This window comes from Thamnophis elegans, chromosome 2 (assembly GCF_009769535.1).
Source record: "Thamnophis elegans isolate rThaEle1 chromosome 2, rThaEle1.pri, whole genome shotgun sequence".
NCBI classification, from domain to species: Eukaryota; Metazoa; Chordata; class Lepidosauria; order Squamata; family Colubridae; genus Thamnophis; species Thamnophis elegans.
Window position 1 is genome coordinate 168,888,226 of NC_045542.1, and position 27,881 is coordinate 168,916,106.

At 46.4% G+C, this 27,881-nt stretch overlaps 1 protein-coding gene across 2 annotated transcripts; it reads right to left on the minus strand.

Annotated features, from left to right (window-relative positions):
- Positions 1-27,626, minus strand: LOC116503352. Of its 2 annotated transcripts, XM_032209718.1 has the most exons (15): positions 26,919-27,626; positions 23,845-24,090; positions 23,071-23,346; positions 22,285-22,572; positions 21,251-21,313; positions 19,290-19,435; positions 18,628-18,832; positions 15,986-16,057; positions 15,308-15,453; positions 14,625-14,862; positions 12,751-13,020; positions 4,996-5,157; positions 1,957-2,103; positions 817-848; positions 1-247 (listed from the first exon to the last, which is right to left on the minus strand). In XM_032209718.1, exons 1-15 carry the CDS (start codon positions 26,989-26,991, stop codon positions 230-232), a joined length of 2,382 nt encoding a protein of 793 aa, XP_032065609.1. In that variant the 5' UTR covers positions 26,992-27,626; the 3' UTR covers positions 1-229. The 2 variants fall into 2 exon arrangements, with proteins under 2 accessions (XP_032065609.1, XP_032065610.1); XM_032209719.1 differs by lacking the exons at positions 15,308-15,453; positions 15,986-16,057; positions 18,628-18,832 and having other exon boundaries at positions 26,919-27,625.
- Positions 27,627-27,881: the final 255 nt, after the last annotated feature.

Sequence of the window (27,881 nt, forward strand, 5' to 3'; positions counted from 1 at the left end):
GAAAGTTCAGTTGCCTCACCAAAAAGAACCTTTGGGTCAACCAGGACCTGGATGACTGAGAATCTCCATAGACATACAAATATAAGCCCCATCAATGCAGCGTGTGGAAAGAGCTTTCCCCCCCAAAAAACGTAGTCAACTGACTCCATACTGGCATGAAGCAATATCCATGCATGAAATGTGGAAGGAACCTCAGGTGATGGACTCCGCTTTCTTCCCATCAATGGATTCATTCAGCAGAGGGACCCTATAAATGCATGGAATGTAGAAAGAGGTTCTGTCAGCCCTGTAGTCTTCATTCCCATCAAAACACCCCCACAGAAGAGAAACCAAATCAGGGCGCAGGGTGTGGAAACATCTTCACTGAGCATTTTCCTGGCAGACCATAAAAGAACCCACAGAGCTGAGGCTATGCCCTCTCTTTACTCCCCGCTCCCATCTCTTCACCCCTTCTTTCAAGGGGTGCCAATTCCTCACATGCTGTTACAGGTAGTGTTAGTGGTACTGGAAGAGGCTTCAGCCACGGAACCCACATGGAGTCTGTTCTCTGAGCTTGGTGGTTTTCTTGCAGACCTTTCATTACCAAACTGGGTAACATCATCAGGACTGAAGAGAAACCATGCCTTGTTTTCCCCAGTGCAAGTCCTGAAGAGCAGTACAAGACTCTGTATTCAGAATAAGGCTACCTGTCAGGTGAGCTCATGGATGGGGGTGAGGGGAACGCTAGGACATTTTGTTGCAGCACTGAGGATTTTACTTGTTCCCACCCTTCTCGTGAATGATATGTGGGCTCACAGTCCTGCATGGCCTACTTACCACTGGAGGCCTTTCAGAATCCTGGCTGCTGACTGTAATAGAGAGGTGAGAAAAAGCAAGATTCAGGATGATGTGGAGTGTCCTCTTTTGCCAAACAATATAAGGCAGGGGTGTCAAACTGGATTTCATTGAGGGCTGCATCAGGGGACCTCGGGGAAGGGGAGGGGACGTGGCTAGGGTGGGTGTGGCCAGCTGGGGGTATCGTCCTGCAGCCTTCTGCCAACAAAAACGGAGCTCACAGTCCTCCTGGGCTCCATGTTTCCTGGCAGAGGCACCGCAGGCTGTTCCTTGGCTGTTTCTCAGCAGGCGAGATCTAAGCATCCTAAGGGCCGGATTCGGCTCACAGGCCTTGAGTGTGACACTAGTAATCTAAGGGATCACACCAGGGGTGACATCCAGCAGGTTCTGACAGGTTCTGGAGAACCGGTAGTGGAACTTTTGAGTAGTTCGAAGAATTGGCAAATGCTACCTCTGACTGGCCCCAGAGTGGGGAGGGAATGGGGATTTTGCAGTATCCTTCCTTTGCCATGCCCACCAAGCCATGCCCAAGAGCTATGCCATGCCCAACAAGCCATGTCCACTGAACCTGTAGGGGGGGGAAATGAATTTCACCACACAAGAAATGCAAAATTCTGGGCATCTCCCACATGTATTCCCCCTTTTAGAAAAACATCAAAAGAATTTCCTTTTGCCATCTCATATCAACCATCATCTAAAAAAAGAGTTTTTCAAAATATGTTCCTCAAGAACTGAATAGATATAACTTTTTTACAAAATGCACTCAAATGCTGTTTTGTTCACTTTGGTCCCATCTTCTGTAGAGTCATTCTGCCCCGGCACTCCTTCCTTCCCGCTTCCCAAAACCTTAGAGAAGGCTGATTGTTAAGCACGGCTGGCACTTAGTTTCATTTATTGCAGCTTTTCTATCTCTATCAAGAGCTTTGCCTCTTGATCCGGGCTGGGGAAAAAATCAATGAATGAAACTGTTGATCAATGGGGACTAACTTTTGCTACCATCTGCATATCTTTCAGCTTAATTTTTTAACTGTGATTTATTGTGAAGCGCCCAGAGAGGTTTGGCTATTGGGCAGCTTAGAAATTCTCATGAATAAATCCATAGCTACACAAAAATGTACAAACCTCCTTCTTTGAAGTCAGGCATCATAAGCTCAGTGCGAGTGTTGAGTTCTTTCATCGAGAGTTTCCAACCTTCTAAACAGAAGCCATAGTCTTGGCAGTCCTTGTGGTTGCACTGGATGCTGGGAGTTCCTTCAGCCACTGGGCCATCTGCAAAAAAGACAACTCTGCATTCAGCCCCACAAGCCCTGGTCCTCTCACACTTGGACCACTGCAATGCACTCTACATTTGAAGACTGTCCGTAAGCTTCAGCTGGTACAGAACTCAGGCAGCTCTTGGGCAGCTCTTGGGGCCTCTGAGTAGAGGTGGGTTCCTACCAGTTCAGTCCGGTTCTGCTGAATAGGTAGTAAAAATCTGGCATACCTTTCCCAACTGGTAGTAATGGCAGCCTGGTCACACCCCTGAACTGGTTCCCCAGTCACCACTCGCTTGCCCAGCCCCACCCAGTCTCTGCTCTGCAGCTTGGCTGCTTAAGCGCTGCACCCCTGATCTGTCTGCCAGGTAAGCCAGCGAGTTGCGGCTTAGCTAGCTGCCCCTGCCCCCTTCCCCGCAGCCCTGCCATGCTTCCCTGCCTTCCATGCGGCCTTCCCGGCATTTCCATGACCAGCTTGCAATGGCAGGCAAGCAGAAGGTTGCCTGGAAGGCAGGGAAGCATGGTGGGACTGCTGGGAAGGGAGCAAGCAGCCTACTCCCTTCCCCATGGCCTTGCTATGCTCCCCTGACTTCCATGTGGCCTCACCGGTGGTTCCCCCATACCCGCTTGTCTTCTGAGGTTGGTGTCCAGCCCGGCTTGGCCAGTGGGTGGGCAAGCGGCCCTTGGTGGAAACACGGATGCTGTGCTGGGGCTGGGGGGGGGGGTGGCAGTGATGCTGCGGGAGGGCATCCAGGGCTGCTGCACATGCACCCGCTTTGTTTCTTCAAAGACAGAGCCCCCCCTGCTGCAGGGCAATCCAAAGAGGGGAGCGGATGCTGCAGAAAAGGCTGCCTTCCACCCGGGCTGCGTGCCTCTCATGCCGGCTCTGTGGGGCTTCAGGCTGCAAAGCAGCCCACTGGCTTCCCACCCTACTCCTTGGCCATGCCACTGAGATTTTTGCTGCATTTTATTTTATATCTGTAAGCTCCCTTTCATGAGATTTGTGGCATACAAGTTTGATAAATGTCCCAAAGGTGCTTTTTCAAGGGGCAACAGGGCTTTCTGGTTTTTCTTCAACGATGATTTGCTTCCCATCCAAGAAGCTTCTTCAGTTCAGAAGAACTCTCTAAAAGAATGCAAATGTCCAGCTCTCGGCAAGAAATATAAATACAGGCAATTCCATTCTCCACCATCCAGTCAAAGCTAAAGAAGCTTCTTGGATGAGAAGCACAGTGTGTCAGGTCCCCAATGGGATTAAAGAGTGAAAATGAGCTTAACACTTTGCACAGACTGTTCAGATTCCACTTGGCTTCTCTGCAATCACTGTCTCTCAGTAAAAGTTTCCTTATGAACTACCACCATTTCAAGGCTTTCCTGAGAAGATAGATGAGGCAGGAATGAAACCCAGGAGAGTGCCTTTCGCTCTCCAAACCAAAATTGACTTAGAATTGGACAAATTAATTAGCCAGGGGATCCTAGAGCCGGTAGATCATGCCAGATGGGAGACCCCTATAGTGACTCCAGTCACGCCGGACGGTCAATTCGCACCTGCGCGGATTATATGTGTACAATAAACAATGTGTTGCAACACAGCACTTACCCTGTACCCATTGTACAGCATTTACTGCATTCATTGGGGCCCCGCAAAGTTTTTGTAAAACTAGACATGGTGCAGGCGTACCTAGTTGCCTGTAGATGGCGCCACAGCGGAGGCCCAAACTATTGTGATGCATAGGGGTGCCTTTAAATGCAACCGCCTACAATTCAGTGTTAGTATTGCCCCTGGACTGTTCCAAAGTGTCATGGAATGACATTTGCAGGGGATACCAAGAGTTGTCCCCTATTTTGACGACATATTGATATCCGCCGCAAATAAGGAACAACTAATTAAAAGAGTTAGAACTGTTTTGACCAGAATCAGTGAAAAGGGCCTCCGTTTAAAAAAGGAAAAGTGCCAAATTAATGTACTGTTGTTAATGAAGCCTGAGTCTGACTCATCCGTTCCTATGATCTAACACTGAGACAGGAAGGAGGTGATGAAATTTTACTTTTAATTGGGAAGGGGGGAACCGGCATCAACTTAGAGCTGGATTTCAACCAGGAATATGCCAATTTGATATGTCTTAATAAAAATATTGTTTGAGGAACCTGTCTGCCTCAGAGTTCAAATTGAACAGGTTTTATTACTGGGAGCCCTGACACCTAGTTGTCAAACACTAAAAGTACAAACACTTCACTTTCTGAGACTTCCGGGCATTGGAATAGGGAATGCCATGCCCACCAAGCCATGCCCACCAAGCCATACCATGCCCAAAAGCTATGCCACGCCCAACAAGCCATTTCCACAGAACCAGTAGGGAAAAAATGAATTTTACCACACAAGAAATGCAAAGTTCTGGGCATCTCCCACATGTATTCCCCTTTTTAGAAAAACATCAAAAGAGTTTCCTTTTGCCACCTCATAAAAACCATCATCTATAAAAAGAGTTTTTCAAAATATGTTCCTCAAGAACTGAATGGATATAACTTTTTTACAAAATGCACTCAAATGCTGTTTTGTTCACTTTGGTTCCATCTTCTGTAGAGTCATTCTGCCCCGGCACTCCTTCCTTCCCGCTTCCCAAAACAAGACCTTAGAGAAGGCTGATTGTTAAGCACAGCTGGCACTTAGTTTCATTTATTGCAGCTTTTCTATCTCTATCAAGAGCTTTGCCTCTTGATCCGGGCTGGAAAAAAATCAATGAATGAAACTGTTGATCAATGGGGACCAACTTTTGCCCCCATCTGCATATCTTTCAGCTTAATTTTTTTAACTGTGTTTTATTGTGAAGCACCCAGAGAGGTTTGGCTATTGGGCAGCTTAGAAATTCTCATGAATAAATCCATAGATACATGAATATGTACAAACCTCCTTCTATGCAGCCAGGCATCCTAAACCCAGTCTGAGTTTGGAGAACATCTTCCCAATACTTTCTCTTGGTGGCAAAGTCCTCTTTGGAACAGAAGCCATGGCCTTGGCAGTCCTTGTGGTTGCACTGGATCCTGGGAGTTATTTCAGCCACTGGGCGATCTGCAAAAAAGACAACTCTGCATTCAGTCACACAAGCCCTGGTCCTCTCACACTTGGACCACTGCAAAGCACTCTACATTTGAAGACTGTCCATAAGCTTCAGCTGGTACAGAACACAGGCAGCTCTTGGGCAGCTCTTGAGGCCCCTGAGCAGAGGTGGGTTCATACCGGTTCAGTCCAGTTCTGCTGAATAGGTAGTAAAAATCTGGCATAGGTTTCCCAACTGATAGTAATGGCAGCCTGGTCACACCCCTGAACCGGTTCCCCAGTCACCACTCGCTTGCCCAGCCCCACCCAGTCTCTGCTCTGCAGGTTGCCTAGTTAAGCACTGCATCCAGTGTTCCCTCTAAGGTGCGCAGCTGCGCGCTCGCGTATGTGACAAGAAAACACCGCGCAGAAGTTTCCAACTGCCTCGCAGTTATTTTTAATGTCATAGCTCTGCCCTGACCCAGGAGGAGGGAGAATTTATTTTACTGACCTACCACTTCGGCTGCCCTTTTTTTAAAAAAAAGAAATCCACGTGCAACTTCCCTGCATTCTATCTCAGATCCCCGCCCCGCCGCCGCCGCCTTTTCCTTTTAATTTTCTGCAGGCTTTTGTATCGACTCCTTCCTCCCGATCCCCAATAAGTGATGCGGGAAGGGGAGGTGCGGAGAGGGAAGAGAGATAGAAAGTCGCGGTTCTATTTAGCTGCCTGCTTGCTGGGAATGGTTGGGGGGGGAAGTTGCCCTCGTCGATGTCCTGAGTCATATATTCTGGGTCGTGCTCTTCCCTTTTTGCACTCCCATCTTCTCTCTCTCTCTCTCTCTCTCTTTCTCTCTCTCTCTCTCTCTCTCTCTCTCTCTCTCTCTCTGTATGTGTGTCACACTCGCTCTTGTTTTCTTTCCGTGTTTGGAACTTTACGCTTCGGAAACTGGGAAGGAAAGGAAGGGGTGCATGTGTATTTGCGCGCTCGTCCCTGCCTGCCTGCCTGCCTGCCTGCCTGCCTGCCTGCCTGCCTGCCTGCCTGCCTTTTAAATTACACACACATTATTTTTTACAAGGACAAGGGAATTGCAAGAATAAGCGAGGACCGGCGAGATCTGGGCTTTTTGCAGGAGGGGGAAAGAGCCACGCGATTTGGAGGGTCTGGAGACAGAAGCCGAGGGGGCAAAACTTAAACAATGAAAGCAAAGAGTCCGCCTCGGCTCGCCCCTTTCTAGCTGAGCAGCCCTGCGCTTCCTTTCCTCCTCCCCAGCCTTGCAAAGAGCCACCAACTCTTTCTCACCTCTCTTCTTCATCCACCCCTATTTTACAGTGTTGCATTTATAACCAGGCGTGCATTAATGGGGGGGGTTGCTGTTAAGCCTTTAATGCATTCTTTCTTGCAGGGGAGGGGAGGGCTGTGAGTTCTGCAGAATGAGGAGGCTGGAATCTGGGGAGGCAGTTCTAGGGAATTTGGGGGTGGGGGTAGGAAGCTGGTTTGATCGTGAGGTGATCGAGAGCTCTTCCTTACCCACCCACCCCAAATCACTTCTGAGAAATCTACACGGTTGCGCGAAGTATTTGAGCCAGCGCTGCATGGGACGGCTTCATCAAATCCATAATAGAGAGGGGGAGATTAATATATATAGGGGTTTTTTTAAGTGGGAGGGGGAGTTTCCCAGGGAAAATTCAGCATGGAGTCTGTCATTTGCCAGGTCCTATATAAATCCCCCCTCTCTATATTCCATCGCAGGCTGGCAAGCGACTCCGGAGTTGCATGGTTGCGTGGGTTACGTGTGTCCCTTTCCAACAACTCATAGCCTCCCCCCCATTTCCCAAATCAGCGGCCACCGCCACCACATTGGGGTCCCTTGGACGCCCTTGTTGTCTTGGTGACATCTGTGAAAAAAGTAGAAGGTTGAATGGAAGGCAGGGAAGCATGGCAGGACTGCTGGGAAGAAGGCAAGCAGCCTACTCCCTTCCCCGTGGCCTTGCCATGCTCCCCTGACTTCCATGTGGCCTCACGGGTGGTCCCCTATGCCCTGTTGTCTTGTGAGGTTGGTGTTCAGCCTGGCTTGGCCCTTGGTGGAAACACGGAGGCTGTGCTGGGGCTGAGAGGGGTGGTGGCAGTGATGCTGCAGGAGGGCATCCGGGGCTGCTGCACATGCACCCGCTTCGTTTCTTCAAAGACAGAGCCCCCCTGCTGCAGGGCAATCCAAAGAGGGGAGGGGATGCTGCAGAAAAGGCTGCCTTCCACCCAGGCTGCGTGCCTCTCGTGCTGGCTCTGTGGGGGTTCAGGCTGCAAAGCAGCCCACTGGTTTCCCACTCAACCACTTGCCTGCTCCTTGGCCATGCCGCTGCTTACTTCCAGTGAAGAAGCAGAGCAAGAGGTGGACGCCATTGGGGGTGGGGGGTGGGGTGCACCCGCTCATGCCGGGAGTGGGCCGCAGCCAAGTCTCCTCCCCCCCCCCCAGAGTGCCGGACTCCACAGGCCAAGTTCCCAGAGTAGTGCCAATGGTTGGACAGACCGATCTGCAAAGAGAGCAGGCAGGTGGCTGTTTTGGAGCCCGGAGCCACACAGAACTGGTACGAGAGGCATGTGGGCCCTGGGGGAAGGCAGCCTTTTCTGCAGCATCCCTATCCCCTCTTTGAATCACCTGCAGTGGGGGGTGGGGCTCTGCCTTTGCAGAAATGGGACTGGCACATGTGCAGCAGCTCCTGGATGTCCGCTTGTCCTCCCAGAAGACTTTCTTCCTTCTCCCTCTGCCAAAAGAAAGAACATCCCATCATCCTGCTGGTCCTGCAGGGCAGAGTTCTGGGATGATGGGATATTCTTTCTTTCAGCGGCAGGACAAGGAAGAAAGTACTCCAGGACGTCAGGGGGTGGACATGAGCAGCAGGCCTGGGACATTTGCCTGGTGCTTGCCCTCCTACAGAACTTTCTTTCTCCTCCCATTGCCGAAAGAAAGAATACTCTGCTGTCCCAGAACTGCACTGCCATGGGGAGTTCTCCTGCAGGGATGTGGCTGGTGGCAGCAGCACCAACACCAGCAACAGAGCGCACCCTGCCTTCAGAGGCCCATTTACCTAGCCGAATCAACCACCTCAGCACCAACAGACAGCGGGATCATCTTTCTTTCGGTGGCGGAAGAAGGAAGAAAGTGCTCCAGGAGGGCAGTTGGTGCACATGTGCAGCCGTCCCAGGACATCTGCCTGGCGCCTCTCTCAAAGAAAACAAAGCAGGTGCAGCACTTCTTCCAACAGCTGAGGACAGAAGAGGAGCCGAGGCTGGAGGGCGGTGCAACACGGCTCTGGCCTCGGCTGTTGGAAGAAGTGCTTCCTCATAGCTTCTTGCTCAGTTTTAGTGATTAATGCTATGTCACCAGTGAACAATAGCAACAATGAAATCACACCATCACTTTCTTTCTTAAACAAACATAGATCAGCCATGCCAGCTTTAAAACCCATCTTAGTTAACTCTTTAACTATACATTGATTCCATTCATATCCTGATTGCTTCAAGCCATAAAGACTCTTTTTCAACCTCCAGCAGTTTTACTATCAGCCTTCTGTAAATATATAGTATGTTGCAACGGTGCATGAAGATATGCTGTCTCTACATCTAAATGATTAACTATATATTCATTCTTAGCTGCCCACATTAATGCTGCACGTAACGTTGTAGCCTTTAAACTGCATAGACCTCATCATAGTCATTGGCTGACTGTGCAAACCATTGTGGAACCAACCTGGCTTTATGAGTTACAGTCCCATGTACACTATTTTTAATTTTGAAAATCCATTTACATCCTATGGCATGTTTACCTGGTGGTAGCTTTACATTTTCATACACCTCTAAATTTTGTAAGGATTTCAGTTCCTTTTCCATTGCTGTTTTCCAAGCTATCTGGTCCTCATTAGGATACAGGGTTAATTCATGATAAGTAGCAGGAACTTTATTTACTTGACATACTATATTAGCTTGATATCTGTCATGTGGTCGTGTTACACGGGTTGAATGTGTAGGCATCTCAGGGCTCACCAGTGGACTCTCCTGTTTCACCTGCTCCCATTCTTCTAATTCCTCCTATATCTGCACTTCTTCTTTAAGTGCTATTGCTGGTTTTACTATTTCATCACAAGGGACTACTGGGTGTCGATAACTACATCATTAAATTCCAATTTATTCCACCCAACGGTTTCAATAAATGTAGCACTAGCACTACAGTATACCTTAGCCGTGCCTTTTTCCCAATATCTAAACAACCTATGGTTGGCCTCGTAACCTACGAAAAATAACTGTGAAGCTCTATGTTGTCCTTTCAGTCTTACTTGAGAGGGAATATACACCCATGCCGGAGCTCCAAATGTGTGTAGATAACTTAAATCAGGTTTTCTGCCATGCCACCGAGTGAATGGCAATTCACCAGTTGTTGTATTCACCACATTGTTTAAAACATGGTTACTACACATTATAGCTTCACCCCACAGTGTTTCAGGCAAACCTGAATCAACTAACATAGTTCAAGCCATGGCTTGTAATGTTTGCCCCCTTCTTTCTATAAATGAGTTATGTTGTGGCCTATAAGGAGAACGTTTATGCTCAATTCCAGATGATTTTAACATCGTTTGAAATTTATAGTTTGTAAACTCAGTCCCGTTATCTGTTACAACAGTAATCACCTTAATTTTCATCTTTCTTTAAGCAAATCTTAGCCAATTAAAGAAATGTTGGAACGTTCCTGTTTTGGTTTTCATTAAATAGCAGAAACCGCATCTGGAATAATGATCCATGATACTCAAAACATAACAGGCACCTCCCAAACTGGGTTTCATAGGTCCAATTATATCAGCAAAAACAACCTCCAGAGGTTGCTTTGTTTTAAAACCATTCCATCTGTTTGCTGGAGTAACCTTGCTTTTCTCCTGACTGCACACATTGCAATTTAAATATTTACTGCAAGGTTTTAATTTTACTCCTTCTGACAATTTAACAGTTTGTTGCAGCATCTTGAAATTAATGTGCCCCATACGTCTATGTAGTAAATGTATACATTCGTCATGTGGTCTCACATTATTATAAACTGAGTTAGCTATCTGGGCATCAGGTATAACGTATAAACCATTTGTTAATATAGCAGTAACCCTATTACCTTCTTTTTCAATTATACAGTTATCTCCCCTAAAGATTACTACATAGCCAATATTAACTAGAGCCCTTACTGATAATAAATTAAATTTTAGTTTAGGTACATATAACATAGATAAATGCTCATTTAAAATGAACAATATGTAGTACCTTCACCAGACGCTTTCACTTTCCATCCATTTGCTAAAAATACATGTTGCTTGGTTGTGAACATTTTTACAAAACTTTTTCTATTTCTAGTAATCCACTATGATGCTCCACTATCAACTACCCACAAATCATGGTCTATTGGTGCAGGTTAGACATAGCCAAAGTAGACATAGCTAAGTAGACATTAGCATTTTTCTTAGCTTTTCTAGTATTCTGTTGTTTTGCATTTTTTCAGAATCTAGCTATATGTCCCTTAGCCCCACAAGAAAAACATTTTCTAACAATATAGGCATTGAAGATGACTCCTCATATTATGGTGGTTTTTCTCTCTCAGTTGTTCTATTTCCATCCTTCTTCTTGACTCTTCCAACAGTCGTGCAGTTATGTCAATGTTAGTTCATTTCGGGTTAGGATTTCAAGGGAAGATACAAAATCATCATAACTCTCATCCAGTGAGGAAAAAATGATGTAAACTTGATGTAGCTCTGAGAAAATCAGTTCTTTTTCATGTAGCTCCTGGAAAACTCCTTTCATGAAGTTTAAATGAGCTAACATATCTCCACCTTTCAGAAGACATGCCCTAAACAGTTTGCGTGTAGTATGTATATGTGCACCTACAGTGTCACGTACATAAATCCTCTTCAAATTCTCCCAACATCTTGCAGCAGAATCTTCTCCACGAATATGTACTAATTGTTGGTCAGTCAGTGTTAGACCAATTATATACAACGCTCGTTCATTGCGTCATTGAAAATCTGCTATCTTCTTGGCATCGTCCTCATCACCTGGATCCCAAGAAGTTACATCCGGTGGATTCTGTACAGCATCCCATAAGAGCCAAGGTGGCACAGTGGTTAAATGCAGCACTGCAGGCTACTGCTAGATCAGCAGTTCAGCGGTTCAAATCTCACCGGCTCAGGGTTGACTCAGCCTTCCATCCTTCCGAGGTGGGTAAAATGAGGACCCAGATTGTTGGGGGCAATATGCTGACTCTCTGTAAACCGCTTAGAGAGGGCTGAAAGCCCTATGAAGTGGTATATAAGTCTACTGCTATTGCTATTGCTATTGCCTTCCCTACACAGGAGTAGACTACACTTCATAGACCAGGAAATATAGTTTGTTCCATCCAACCGGGCTATCAGTGATACACTTGTTGATGAGTCATGTGCCATCTTCTCCAGGATAGTAACAATTACAAATAAACAGCTGTCTGTATACAGTATTACGTATCAATACCAACTCTCCTTTAGCTACGTTTGATATAAGCTGGGCCCATAACCAGTGTTAGGTAAGCTCCCCGTTAGGAGAACGAGTGCGTGCAGAGAAGCGTAGTGAGAGTGATGTAGAAGAACACATAAACCAGCATATGGAGACACTGAATTGTAAAATAGATAGTGTTGTACTTCTGTGGAAATAGAGGTATGCAGAGTCCAATTCATACACGGTTAAGACAGTCAGTCATCAACGTTCGCAGTAAGGGGTGATCCAACAAACACAGTCCAGAAACGTATAAACAGTTCAGTACACAAAAATCGCTAACAAAAACTCACAGTAATTTACGCCGATCAATACACAACACATCTACAATCATCACCCAATCAGCATCTAACAATCAGTCTGGCTCCATCTTATGGCCGCTTGAGGAAACAGCAACCAATCACATTTTCAGTAGTAATTAAAGATACAGTATTACTATCATGGTTTATATATTGCCAACCCAACTGTTGGATTACATTCCTAACAGTGGCTACTCTCCCAAAGCCCATGATAGTTGAGCATCAATAAGTCCTCTTGTAGTATCAAGGGTGGCTGAGGGTTCAGAGGTGGCACACACCCATCGTTTCCTGATTGCCAGGGCTATTAGAGAAATCTGAGCTGGAGAAACCAGGTCTGTCCCAAACTTTGGAAGCTGGGGGGGCTCTGGATAAAAATCAAAACCTGAGTTTGATGCTGACCTAGAGCTGATTGTTGGAATCCTGGTTTAAGTTTTGGAAAAGACTTAATTCATCCTAAACTTGTGACTGCTTTCATCAAACCTTAGAGTAATTTAGAAAGAGAGAGAGAGAGACAGAGACAGAGAGTCAGAGAGAGACAGAGAGAGATAGAGAGGGACAGAGACAGAGACAGAAAGAAAGAGAGACAGAAAGAAAGAAGGAAAGAAAGAGAAAGAGAGAGAGAGAAAAAACCTGGATGTCTGAGAACCTCTATAGACTTTAAGTTTGATAAATAAATATCAAGTCTGCACTTGTGTAACATGGGGACATTGCACCACATGTCCAGCACTATCCTGTGACATCGGCAACCTTTGGCTCCCTCCCTCCTTTCCTCACCTTTCTTCAGCAAACAATCCTTTCCATACATCATGAACTTCTGAGGCGGCTTCATCCATTCCTTCTCTAAAATGTTATTCCTGCTCTTGGCGACGAAAGGCTCAACTTCCCTCCTTCTCTTGGTCACCAGAGTGTGGATCTCATCTCTGGCCCAAGTGCAGGACCTCCGATCCAAGCTAATGAAGTCTTCCCCATCACAGGCATTCTGGTAACTCCCATGCTTGTGACCATCTTCACTCAGCTCAGAGCCACTCCACCAGCTCTGAAACCCTGCAGAGAAAACAGGCACAGAAAAGAGGTATGACTCTCACAGGAAGATCAGTTCCATGTCCCTGTCGTGGACCTCCTTTTTGATTCCCCCCCCCCCATTTCAGTATTTGGAGAATTGACAGACTGAGAAGTCTTTGGGAAATGGTTTTGTAAACAGTCAGCTGAAATCTCGGCAGTTGTCAATGCAAAGACCAATCCCCTCGCCTGTTTATAGGAAACCCATTACAAAGAAACTAAGACAAATTCCACCCAGACAAAGTCCCCAGAAGGTTGGAGGGGGCAGCGAGGAAATGATGAAAGCAAGCTCCATTCCGTTTGTACATTTATTGTGAGAAACCCCCGATCTCTCCAACTGCAATTCTGGGTGGGGGACAGAGGCTACTTAAACACCAAATATCTGAGATTAAAATTAGCCTCTAGGAAATTGGGTCTAAAGTTCATCGGACCATCCATTCCTCATAGTGAAAGTAATTAACCCCATCATGGTTCAATTGAAACTTCCCCCCGGTTGAGGAAAGTGCATCCAGTTTTCCACTGTAGCTTGCTGAAGCCAGTGGTGAGTTCCCAGCTCAGGCCAGTAGATCAATTACCATTTGTAATTGAAAGGAGAACTCATCATGACACAAAGAAGATCCTAGATTCCAGAGTACATTGGGAACACTTGCAGTATTTAGTCCACTGGAAGGGAAAATAAAGGCAGAGAGATTGCTCCAGCAATTCCATGAGGTACCCTCATAAGCCCAAGGGTCCTCCTGGGAGGGGGAGAGAGGGTTAGGAACCTTCCCCATTAACTTCTCTATGCTTGCTCTCTTTCTCTTACAGGAAATTATCTTCCATTGAAGGGGGGAAGCCTCTCAACCCTAAAGTTGGCTGAACTGTGGCCATTTCCTTTTTTGCAGTTTGCAGTTTTGTAGTTTCGAGGGAGGTTTATTTTTTCATTGCTTCAGGGCTGACACAGCCTGGAGTGAAAGGGCCAGGGGGACTAGGGGGGTTGTAGAAATTAGCTGGGGTGTTGTAGCCTAAATAAAATTCTTTCCTCGGGAAACAAGGACTTTCATGGAGGTGTTTGCAGGGTGGAGACTCAGGTCATCTAGCCATTGGGCTGTATGTTGATTGGACCGTGTGACTGGGTGTTAAGTACTTGGAGTGATTCTTATGTAAACAGCATTGTAAGTAGTTTCCACTCAGGTCCTCTGTTACCTGCAGGAACTCATTCAAACCTGATTGGTCGATGGCCCTGCTTGAGCCCAATAAAAGGGCTGCTTCCAGGCAGGGTCTTTGCTGGTTATCTGAGTCACTAATAAAGAGCTGTTGTTACTGACGCCTGAATCTGCCTCATCCGTTCCCACGATCTAACACTGAGACTGGGGGGAAGTCATGAAGTTTTACTTTTAATTGGGAAGGGGGGAACCGGTGTCAACGTAGAGCCGGTTTTCCACCAGGAATATGCCAATTTGATATGTCCTAATAAAAATATTGTTTGAGGAAACTGTCTGCCTCAGAGTTTGTATTGAACAGGATTTATTACTTGCAGCCCTGACACCTGGCCATGTAAACGTTGACGGGCAACAGGTTTTCAAACACTAAAAGTACAAACACTTCACCTTCTGAGCCTTCCAAGCACTGGAATAGGGATCCTGGGCTGTCCATAGGCTGGCTGATCATTCTCACTCCAGACTCTGTTGCTCCTGCTTCAGCCGGTGTCTGTAAAGATACCCCCAACTCTCCAGGCGACGATTGACACCTTGTGAGCCTCTGGTGCTTCTGTTTTTGCATGGACAATTTTGACACAGGGGCTTTGAGGGCATTCTGAGGCCCCCATGATCCACAGGATGCTTCGTGCTGCAAAGAGAGAAAATGAAGGAAGTCAACATCCCAATTCATATAAGTGATGGGTGTTTTCCGTCCTCCTATCACCACAATCTTAACAGTCCCCCCCCACATGCTCTTCTAAGCCCCATTTCCTTCTCCCCCCCTCCAATTCTTCTTGGACAGAACCCTGCTCCCCCTTTCCTCACCCCACTCCTGTTCCTTCCCTGTCTCCCACTCCTCCCTCTGAGCTGGTGGGCCAGCAGGACTGAGCTGGGCTGGATCTTCCTTGCAGAGCAGTTGACCAGAGGATCCCCAGTGAAGGGACTCAGCCCCAGAGAAACTCCAGAAGCCCATAATTCCTCCATGGCTGTCTTGGGGTTCAATTTCCCTCCCCAACAACGTTCATGGTCTTGAGTTTCTGGTGTATTCCAACTCCAGAGTTTTGTGTTGAGACTCCAGCAATAATCAGACTCACCTCTACAGTTACTTGGGGTTGGAGAATTGTCTGTGATTGAATCTCATCTTCTGTACCATAAACAAGGGGGAAAGCAGCCATTTCAGAAATAATATAGCCAGATTTCACTGGCTGGAGTGTATTTTTCAAAAATTGCCACCACAGGCCTGATAGATGACAAAAAAGAGAGGACATCTCATTTGTGGCTTAGGTAAAGAGCTTTTGCCTGACCTGGAGAAGGATTTATGTTTAAAACCTTGAAAGGCTCAGGTAATACAATTGTCTGGATTTTAACAGCATCTTGAAAATAGTGTAGGAAGTTATCACCCAGCGCTCTCCCAGAAAAATGGAATATTCTAGGAAATATTGAAAAGGCATATTATATTTCCCTGGATGTGAAAAGGAGAAATGTTTTAAAGAGAAACTTCCTGCAACTTCCTGCCCCCCCCTTGTCAATTAAGAAGGCCAAGCTAGTTCCTTTACATAATAAAGAGTTCTCCACTTCAGCGCCAGGGGGATGGGATTAAGGCATGATAATATTGGTCCTTTACCCAACTCCCCACATGCCTGCATGTGTGTGAAAATGGATGGGAAAGTGAATGAATTTTTTTTTGTTGCTGTTGCTGTTTTTGTCCTGTGAGAGTAAAAAGCAAATGCCCATTGTGCCTAAAGAGAGAGGAAAAGAGGAACTGCGCATACCCACTGATGACAGGAACCCTCCTAGGTAGCTGTGTGGCTGGTCCTCCCAAGTCTCTCCCGAAGGCTTGAAAGCTGTTGAAAACCCAGGAAAGCCAGGAAATGTTTTAAGTTCATTTACAAGAAAAGTTTCATCCTTGCAGTTATTGTGTGTTTAAATGATTTTACTTGTTCATTTCTTTCCTGAAGCATGTGAAGCCAGACCCAATTTCTCATCTGTGATATCCTCATATTGTTACCAGTTTATCTGTTTAGTAACTGTAATACTCATATATTTTTCTCTAAAACTCTGCCTGCAAGCTCTCTACCCCCCTCACCCTCCACCCTTACCTCTAATCCTCCAAGGATGCCTTTTCGGTGGGGGAGGGGATCTTGTTCCCATGTCTTTCAGCCCTGCACAGATGAGCAGAGCACATGGATCCAGATGCCTCCAGAGGAGACCCTCCATCCATTTGAGCCAGGAATTGGGTTTGGATCCAGTCCTCCACTAAAAGTCCAGCAAGCAGAGTGAAGCCTAATTCACCAGCCTTACCACCAACCAAGCATGCCACCCTAGCAGACATGAAATGATACTGAAATGAAGAAGTAAAGACTGAAAGACTTTTCAATTCCCGGAAAACAGCTGTAAAGACTATGGGGAGGGTGCAAATTTCTTGTAAGGTTTTCTTTCTCTGTTTCATTCAGAGAAATTCATTGTTAGGTTTTCTTTCTTGTCTCATTTATATTGCAATCACTTTAATGTATTCATGTAAGAATTGTACTTGAGAATGGCTAGTACAGCAAGTTCTGAACACTTTAGATTTCTGTCCAGTGGGAGGGAAAGTTTGTCCAAAATGTCTGTATTTTCTGTATTGTAAAAGCAGTTACACAGAGAGAGAGAGAGAAAGAGAGAGAGAAATGTAGATAGGGAGAGAGAGGGAGGGAGGGAGGGAGGGAGAGAGAGAGAGAGGCCCCATTCAGAATTAGATTGAAACTATCTCCTTAACTTAACTCCACACAAAGCTTTTCCTAGGTTGATTTTTGCCCTGGCACAAAAAAGCCTAAGCAGTGATATCTCCCTTTTAATCCCATGGGGGAGGGTCAATTCCCCTCAGACAATTCCCCCACTTGAGGAGTAGCAGAAAGGATCTTCAAAACCTGAGCCCTGACTGACTCAAAAATGATGCTGCTCCATTGCCCAGTAAAGCAAGATATGTTGCACTGGTGATCTCATGAATAGGAATCCCGGGCTCATTGTGTGTAATTTTAAAAATACTAAATATTGCACCTGGATTGCACTCTAGCTAAACTCAATTTGGCCTCACTAAAATTTAGTGAGGCCAAATTGAGTTAGAGTAAGGGCAGGTTCAAGAACCATTCCTTCGAAATGGGCAGCCTATAACTTAAAGGAAGGGCATGGCTGTGATGAATTTTGGGACTTCTGCTTGCTTGAAACCTGTCTGGAAGGTCACAGAAGTGATTAATTGGCATGGAAAATTGGATACTCTAAATTTCTTTCCAGAAATTGTGCCCTGGTTGCTAGACCTTAATGGTTGAAAGCTCTCTGGGAGCCACTGAAGGAATCCTTCTGCTGTCTCTCTCAATGCCTTTCCATCAGAAGACTTAAGTCTCCTGGATCTGACCAATTTTAATCTTTTGTCAAGAACATGTGCGTTCTACTCAATGTTTTGGAAAAAAAAGGAGGGATTGTAGAAAGTTATCTACCAGCGCTCTCCCAGAAAAATGAAATATCCTGGGAAATACTGAAAAGGCATAATATTATATGTGAAAAGGAGAAATGTTTTAAAGAGAAACTTCCTGCAGCTTCCTGCCTCCCCCCTTTTGTCTATTGAGAAGGCCAAGCTAGTCCCTTTACATAATAAAGAGTTCTCCACTTCAGCTCCAGGGGGATGGGATTAAGGCATGATAATATTGGCACTTTATCCAACTCACCACATGGCATCTGAGAACGCAACAAAACCTGGATTCAAAACGCAGCCTAGAGAGTTGCCCCTTCATGGTCACATGGGAATCTGACAACCAATCAGAATACAAGCTCAAGATCAAAGGCCAGAGAGGGCATAAAACCAGGGACTCAGCATCTCATCCCTTCTCTTCTCTTCTCCACCAACATTGAAGCATGTGATCACCTTTTCTGTTCAGGGCTCAAGCCATGTGGTCCTGCCCACCATTAAAACCATCTTTCCAAGCAGCCTCCATGTCTCCAGTGTCTTTTTCCCCACTTGGAGCTGAACCCAGAAGGACATTTCTTCCAACAATAGCAATAGCACTCGGACGTATATATCGCTTCACAGTGCTCTACAGCCCTCTCTGAGCAGTTTACAGAGTCAGCATATTTCCCTCAATAATCTGGGTCCTCATTTTACCAACCCCAGAATTGGGCTGTATGTTGATTGGACCATGTGACTGAGACCGGGGTGGGTGGGGGGGGGAAGTGATGAAGTTTTACTTTTAATTGGGAAGGGGGGAACCAGTGTCAACTTAGAGCCGGTTTTCCACCAGGAGTATGCCAATTTGATATGTCCTAATAAAAATAAAACCTGTCTGCTTCAGAGTTCTTATTGAACAGGCTATATTACTTGTAAACGCCATGTAAACGTTGACGGGCAACAGGTTTTCAAACACTGAAAGTACAAACACTTTACCTTCTGAGACTTCCGGGCACTGGAATAGGGATCCTGGGCTGTCCATAGGCTGTCGGATCATTCTCACTCCAAACTCTGTTGCTCCTGCTTCAGCCGGTGTCTGTAAAGATACCCCCAACTCTCCAGGCGACGATTGACACCTTGTGAGCCTCTGGTGCTTCTGATTTTGCGTGGACAATTTTGACACAGGGGCTTTGAGGGCATTCTGAGGGCCCCATGATGCAAATAGAGAAAATGAAGGAAGTCACAATCTCAATTCATATAAGTGATGGGTGTTTTCCCTCCCCCTATCACTGCAATCTTAACAGTCCCCCGAATGCTCTTCCAAGCCCCATTTCCTGCTCCCCCACTCAAATTCTTCCTGGACAGAACCCTGCTCCCCCTTTCCTCACCCCACTCCTGTTCCTTCCCTGTCTCCCACTCCTCCCTCTGAGCTGGTGGGCCAGCAGGACTGAGCTGGGCTGGATCTTCCTTGCAGAGCAGTTGACCAGAGGGTCCCCAGCAGAAGGGACTCAGCCCCAGAGAAACTCCAGAAGCCCATAATTCCTCCATGGCTGTCTTGGGGATCAATTTCCTACCCCAACAACCTTCATGGTCTTGAGTTTCTGGTATATTCCAAGTCCAGAGTTTTGTCTTGAGACTCCAGCAATAATCAGACTCACCTCTACAGTTACTTGGGGTTGGATAATTCTCTGTGATTGAATCTCACTTTCTGTACCATAAACAAGGGGGAAAGCCGCCATTTCAGGAAAAATATAATCAGATTTCACTTGCTGGGATATATTTTTCCTAAATCGCCACCACAGGCCTGATAGATGACAAAAAAGAAAGGACATCTCATTTCTTGTTTAGGTAAAGAGCTTTTGCCTGACCTGGAGAAGGATTTACGTTTAAGACCTTGAAAGGCCCAGATGATACAATTGTCTGGATTTTAACTCAGCATCTTGAAAATAGCAAGAGCATTCGGACGTATATACCGCTTCACAGTGCTCTACAGCCCTCTCTGAGCAGTTTACAGAGTCAGCCTATTTCCTCCAACAATCTTGGTCCCCATTTTACCGACCTTGGAAGGCTGGAAGGCTGAGTCAACCTTGAGCCTGGTGAGAATTGAAGTGCCAAATTTCAGTCAGCAGAAGTAGCCTGCAGTACTGGATTCTAATCATTACACTACCTCGCTCTTGGAGAGAAAAAGGAGGGAGAAAGGAGTATGTGTTATCCCATTATCTTTATGATGGGTGAAGGGCAAAAATGTTGGTTGAGAAGATGTGCTGGATTACGAAAAAATGAAATGTCAAAATCAAAATTAAAATGCCCCAGGTTCCTCTTAGAGATCTTACAGGACATCCCAATTCTTGATTGACAAGATGTGCTCACCACAAATATAAAGGAACATGCCTGGTGGTTATTGCCCAGTGTTGTCCTCTACCCCTACTTGCAATTTTTATCATTGCACCTTCTCTCTTTTGTCTGTTCTAGGGGTGAACATTCTGGAATTACAGGAAATTGAAAAATGGCTGCATAGTTTCTTCTTCCTTTGTGACTCCCATTGAAAAGGTTGTTGGTGGGTCAGGGGCTTATGGAGGGTCAGTCTATGGCAACTTGCCTCTCCCAACTCACTGTTGCCCCACTACAGCCAACATGCCATGGAACAACTTGCAACAGGATGTTAAACTAATATCAAAGAAAGTTCATACTCCAAGTTCTGGAAATCATTCTGCACAGAAAGTACAGATGGGACAGATCATTTGTGCCAAGATGTATAATAGCATCAACATCACAGTCCTTACTGGCATTCCTGACTATTTAAGAATATGCCTCTTGTCTCTGCTGGCAGTAGCACCTGGCAGACACCTAACCTCTTTCAAAACCTCCATATCCTTTCCTAAATTTACATCCTTTACCATTGAATCACCAACCAGAAGGTGACTTCTCTTTTTGGATACCTTGCTCTTCTTGTGTGACTGATGTGTAATATCTGTTTCACACTTTCCCCTTTCAAAAGTAAGTTCTTCATCTTGGACCACGATCCTCTGCTTATTTGAGTTATCATCATCACAACTATCTTGACCTGTCACTTTAGTGTCCCTATTAAGGTCAGCAAGGGCACTGTATCTGTTATGCTGGGACAGAGGGAAAGCTTTGTGTTTGTGGTCTACAGCTCTCACCCTGCCAGATCCCACGGTTATCCATCCTGCCCTTCTCTGGCAGGATCTTTGTGGTAGAGGGGGCTGATAGCATGGCAGCTCAATAGAGTGGAATGGCTGAATTGGGCACCTAACTTCTGCTTGGAGAGCACAGATTAGAGATTCTAGATAGGTGATCTGTCCATGTAGACTAGTAATTTCTTTACAAAGGAGACAATATCCAAATTTGAAAAGAGTACTGCAAAAGAAATCTGCAAAACAAGGATTGCACGTCATTTTGAAACCAAATCAAATCACAATATCAAGCCCACTAACCCTGAATGTATTATTGCTGTTTTTGCTTTACAGTAAAATTATTTGCACGCCATTCGGCATGCGGGATGCATCCTTTGTCCTCTGTACTCCCTCTCCGTCTCCCCCACTCACAGCCAGCAGCTCCTCCCACCAGACCCCCGGGAAGTTAAAAACTGGGAACTTACATATCAGGAAGAGAATCAAGATCATGGCAATCACAATTCCCAAGGAAATCCACCATATATTAGCTAAACAAGGACAAGAAACATGGTTCCAATTAGACAGATGCTGAGGTCCCTGAAGTGGAGATGCTGAGCAACAGAAGCATTTCCCAACCTGCACTGGCCTCCAGGAAGTGCCCCCACCTACAGCCCCTCCCCTCCAGGCTCTAGATGGCAGAGGGAATGGCCTTGAAGGGCAGAAGGAAGAGCCATCACCAAGACTGATTAGATGAGGGTGGCTTCAACCTGGGCCAAGAAATCAGATTAAGGAAAAATTACAAAACCTTCTTAGTTCCCCTGAAGATAAATGTTCAGATTGCAAGATTCTGTAAATTTCATTTTTAATGCAGATAGTCCTCGGTTTACAATCATATTTGAGCACAACTTTTCTGATGCTGAGTCAGTTGTTGAGTGAATTTTCCTCCATTTTATGATCTTTCTTGGCACAGTTGTTAAATGAATCCCTGCAGTTGTTAAGGCAGTAACATGGTTATTAAGTGAATCTGACTTCCCCGTTGATTTCGGTTGCCAGAAGGTCACAAAAGGGGATCAGGTGATCCTGTAACTGTCATAAATATGAGTCAGTTGCCAAGTGTCTGAATTTTGATCATCTGACCATGGGGATGCTGCAAGGGTTGTAACTATGAAATCAGTCACAAGCCACTTTTTAAAGTGCCGTAACTGGGAACGGTCACTAAACAAACTATGGTGAGTTGAGGACTTCCTGCAAAAGAAGCACCATGAGATTGGTTTCTTCTGCCAGTCTATCTTGTTGGATTGACAAAAGACCAATGGAAAAAGTCATTGAATAACATGGGATAACTTCTTAAGACCAGATAATTCTATCAGAAAGGAAAACTCTTTCAGTTTCGGAGCCTCAGATCTTTCCAGATTTCCAGATCATCTCATCTCTCCCATTGCTAAATGCAGGACTGTATATCATAGCTCTGAACAGTAGAGATGACACTTACCTATGTCTTCATCATCCAACCTCTCACCTGTTTCCTCCTTCAAGGCCAAGACCAGGGGCTCCCGCAAGCCCTCGTGCTCCAAGTAACACCGAAAATGGTCCCTCTCCTTGGGGTGGATCTCAATGCTGAGCAGGACATAATAGGTCCCATCTGAGTTGGGGGCCATGTTCTTATGGAGGGTCTCATACTGGCAGACCTCTCCATCCCTCGTCCAGGTGCTCCTGATCTCTTTGGGGTAGAAGCCAAAGGCCTGGCAGATGAGGACCTCCAGGCTGCCATCCACCACCTTGCGGGTCACCTTCCCCACCGGAGGCTCTGCAGAAACAGCAACACCTGAGTTCCTGGGATTTCTAGAGTTTCTGGCAAGTTGATTTAAATATCAAGTCCTCATTTGGTCCCCCTCTCCCCCTTCTCCCTCTCCTCCTCTGAACCTCTGGTACCCACCAAGATGGGAACATTGAAGCACTTCCCTTTTTAAAAAAAATAAATACATAGAATTCAGGGTAAAATTGTCAAATTGATCAACATAAACCCTAATCAGGAACTGATCTTTTCCTTCTGACCCAAAGTTGGTTCCTTTTGCTTTCTAAGATTTTCTCACTGCAGTTGGACTGGATCTTATTTTCCCACTCAGTTTCTTTGTCTTTCAAGTCCTTATTTTGGGGGCATTGAAGATTATTTTCCTTCTGTAATATGATGTGAGATTTCTCCTGAATCTCTGCAATGTGTGTCTTGGCTATGTAGGGTAGAAGTAATATGGGGAGGGGGAGCCTACAGAAACATGCTCAGTGGAGACCGTCTTTTGCCACTCACCAATCCTCTGCAGAACCTCCTTCTGGTAGGACAGGTGTCTCTGCAGACACTCAATGCAGGTCTCCTCCAGGAAGACTTTGTTTCCATGGAACCACCCTGGGTCCTCCTCCCACTTCTTCTTCACCTTCTCGGCCAGAGGCTGAGCTGTCACCCATCTATGGGTCTCCTGGTCGAAGCTGATGAAGTCCATCCCATCGTAGCCATAATGCAAAAATCCTCTTTTGCTCCCATCTTCCTTGAGCTCACAGCCCAAATTTACCTGCCAGGTGTGAAGCCCTGAAAGAAATCCAGAAAGAATGGATGTGAATGAAAAGGGTCCAGGATTCCTCTCCTAAGACCCAATTTTATTCTACCTCCCATTCCTCCCAGGGAGAGAAACCTGATTTCCCCTTCCCCTCTTTATTAGAAATGTTTTTTACTTCAGTTGACCCTGTTTGAGCCATGGTTAGAGGGCAATACTGCAGGCTACTTCTGCTGACTGCCGGATGACTGCAATTTGGCAGATTGAATCTCAACAGGCTCAAGGTTGATTCAGCCATCCATCCTTCCGAGGTCCGTAAAATGAGGACCCAGATCGTTGGGGACAAGATTCTGACTCTGTAAACTGCTTAGAGAGGGCTGTAAAGCACTGTGAAGCGTTATATACATTTAAGAGCTGCTATTACCATTGAGGTCAGGCCATGAAGAATTTCTAGGTGAGGGAGATAATTGGGGGTGGGGATTTGGGGTCTTCTTTCCTTTTCAGGAGGCATTGCTGTCCCTGGTTCTGCTCACCTCCAGCATGTTGGTCCCGTTTTGATAACTTGTCCAGGTCATCCCTGAAGACCCACTCAGGGACCAGAAACATCTCCTTCTCCACCTCCTCCATCCAGGGCACCAGAGGCTCCATCTTCCAGGTGTGGCTGTCAAAGCGGATGATGGGCTGGTCATCCAAGTAGCCCCTAATGAGGAACTGGTTCTGGCCCTGAGTGGGCTCTGAAAGTTGCAGGTAGGAGTAGGACAGGGAATGTGAAGGAGAGGCTGGAGAGGGAAGAGGGAGAAGAGCAGAATTGTGGGGTCTGTACTACAACACCATCCCCTTCAAGGATTTATTAGAGAGGACTGTAAAGCAATACCGTAGGAAGTTAGCATCCACCCCTCTCCTAGAAGAAGAAAATATCCTAGGAAATTTTAAAGAGGCAGAATATTATATTCCCCTGAATGTGAAAAGGGAGAAACATGTTTTTAAAGACAAAGCAGCTCCCTGCACCTGCCCCCCACCCCCCCACCTTTTCAATGGGTCATTGATGCCTGGGCCAATCTATTGTACATAGCAAAGGTAAGATTAGCCTTCTACCAATCTCACCAGATGACATCTCAGAGAATTGCATCAGCCACCAGGACAAACAGGCTTGGGTCTCAGCACAGCCTACAGAGTTGCCCCTGCACCGCCCCCTGGGGGTCTCACAACCAATCAGAATGCATTTCTTACACAGGATCGGGAAGCCCTGGGGTGGGGCCTAACAGAGGGCATAAAACCAGGGACTCTCTGTATCTCGGCACTTTTTCTTCTTCACCCAACATCTGGAAGCGTGTGATCCCCCTTTTCTGCTCAGGAGCTCAAGCCATGTGATCCTGTCCACCACTAAACCATCTGTCCAAGCAGCCTCCATGTTTCCAGTGTCTTTTTTCCCACTTGGAACTGAACCCAGAAGGACATTTCTTCCAACAAATACGAAGCAGTCTATAAATCAGAAACAGCCTCTCCCCAACAAGTTCTCTAAAGTGGAACAAATTGGTCCCCCTTTTTCCCTTCTGCTTGGGAAGATTCATGGCTGTGAACTGGAGGGAAGAGCCCCCAGTAGCCCTTGGCTGAGCTTGGGAATATCTGGGCAGGGCCACATCTGGTGAAGTTGCTCCTGCCTCTCCTCTGGGCTCTTGGGAGTCTCAAGCAGCTGCTTGTGGGCCTGACCTCCATGGCGACCCCAGACCCCGCTTGGAGAGAGTCAGGCAGCTCCTATTTATTATTTTCGTTGCTACTCTATAACAGTAATTTTGCTACTGTTATGAATCATAATGTAAATATCTGATATGCAGGATGTGTTTTCACTATTACAAATTGAACATAATTAAAGCATAGTGCTTAATCACAAAAACAATATGTAATTATATGTTGTGAAATATTTATTTCTAATTACAAATAAATGAAATTTTGTCCTGAAGCATGAGGTAGCATGGGTAACAGTCTTAATATAACAGTAAACTACATTGCTACATTTTGCAACATTATGTGCAATGTGAAATAGCAGAGCATTGTTTGGTGCACCCACCTCATTGCACAGTTGCACAAAATGTGGTGAAACTCACTTAACGACGCTCTTGTTTAGCAACCAAAATTTTGGGCTCAATTGTGGTCATAAGTTCTCTTTCTTTTTCTTTCTTTTTTTCCTTCCTTCCTTCCTTCCTTCCTTCCTTTCTTTCTTTCTTTCTCTTTCTCTCTCTCTCTCTGTCTGTCTCGCTCTGTGTGGCTCTTTGTCTCCCTCCCTCCCTGTCTCTATCTGTCATTCTCTCTGTGTGTCTATCTGTCTGTCTCTCTCTCTCTGTATCACTCTGTCTCTCTCTCTCTCCTCCTCCTCTCCCCATCTCTGTCACTCTGTGTGTGTGTCTCTCTGTCTGTTTCTGTCTCTCTGTGTGTGTCTCTCTCTGTCACTCTGTATGTGTCTGTCTGTCTGTCTGTCTTTCACTCACTCACTTAATCACTCACTCTGTGTGTGTGTCTCTCTGTGTGTGTCTCTCTGTGTGTCTGTCTGTATCTCCCTTCCTCCCTCCCCCTCTCTGTCTCTCTCTCTTTCTCTCTCTGTGTGTCTGTCCATCTCTCTCTGATTCCCTCCCTTCCTCTCTCTCTCTCTCTTCTCTCTCTCTCTTCTCTCTCTCTCTCAATCACACACACACAAAGACACACATACTGTGGTCACCTTGTTGAGTGTTCCAATCACATTTGAAACACTCAACAACTGGCCTGCATTTATGATTTTTCGTAGCATTCTGCAGTCATACGAGCAAAATATATGGTTAAAAATACCTGGCAGTGGCATTTTTCCCTGGGGGGGGGGCCTCCCAGAACATCCCAAGACTGATGCCACTACATCTCCCCTCTTTGGGGACAGGTCCTCTTCAGAAGGACGAGGCCCCATTGGTCCCCCTCGCGTTCTTCATCTTCCTGCCGCAGCCCCACACCATAGAAAACATAGGCACGTGCACACCCAGCGCAATTACAGCCCGGAGGGGCTTGGAGGGCTTCGGAGGGAATCTTCTGCAGAAGCCCGGGCAAGTGAGAACAAGTTCCCACTGTTAACAAAGACTCTGAGGCTGTAATTGTATGGGGGGGGAGGGTGCGTGCCTATGTTTTTCACGGCGTGGAGCCACGCCGAGGCTCTGCATGGCCGGCGATGACTCTATAGCCCATCTGGGAAGATGAGGAATGCGAGGGGGACCCCGGAGTCATCACCGGCCGCCCAGAGCCTCAGTGCGGCTCCACACCGTGGCAAACATAGGCGTGCACACCTACCCCACACAATTACAGCCTCAGAGACTTTGTAACTGTTTAAGGGGAGGAGTTGAATTAAAAGGCAATTGAAATATAAAGCATAGGAGCTGATTACAAATCAGTTACTAAAGTGTTTTGTTTTTTTTTTTTTTTTTTTTTAAACCAGGCTCTTTGAATCTCGCTAGAAGGAAGATTTCGCCTTCTGGGAAAGGAAGTTGGGACTGAGGGGGGAGGATGGAGGAGAGAAAAATCCAGCCCAGAACATGAGATACCCCATGTTTCCTCCCATCCCCCCAATCCCCCCCACCCGTCGCAAACTCACCGCAAAAAGTCCCAAGCACGAAGGACCCCAGCACAGCTCCCCAGAGCAAGAGGGGAGCCCGGTGCAACGACATCGCCCTCCAACCAGGCGCCCCCGTGCAGCTCCAGTCCAACCGAAGACCCCTGCCGTCCTCTGAGGAAACTTAGGCGCTGCCCTCGATCGGATCCCGTCCGATCATCCTGGTTATCCCGGTTATCTAAACGCAGCCACCGCGATATCTTCCTCGCTCTTTCTTCTTGGGAGGCTCTCCGAACGATTTCGCTCCAAAGGGCTTTGGGGGACCTTTTGGTAGAAGTTGGCTGTCGATGATCTGAAGGGGATCGCTGCGGATCAGCTCGGACCCCGCTCCCTTCCGCCCATGGCCCCGGGAGACTGGCCAAGGAGCCGCGCTCTTCCTTTCGTGCTTCTCACCCCCGCAGCACGAAGAACCCGAAAGCCTGACCGGTCAGGAGCATCTCTTACTACGGATTCCTTCCTCCGCCAAGGACAAGGAGAGCGCCGGTCTCCACCCCGCCCCTTCTGCCTCTGTCTCACCCCCCCTCCGAGGAAGTTCACTATAACGAAGAAGCTGGCTAGAAGGAAGGAAGCAAAAACGGAACGTTTTTACCAAACGATAAACCTCAAGTCAGTCATTCAGCTTTACTGCAATGGTGAAACCACCAAGTGCAACAAAAGAGACCACAAATCTTCACTTCTGGAGCTTCTGAGAATTCACTTCTGAGAATTCACTTCTGAGAATTCACTTCAAACGGAAAGCCGAAGATATAGTCATGCGCCCATTCAATCTTAGCCGAAAATCATATAATAGCGACTGGCTGCACCACCGGACAACCGAAAACAGTGGCGTCAAATTTCCATGGAAGTCGCCTATGCCCACGATGGGTGAAAAGGCGTCAAGTACAAAGTACAAGTACTGAGAATAGCAACTGTAGGTTTGAAGAGTTTGGAAAATTACTGGAGGGG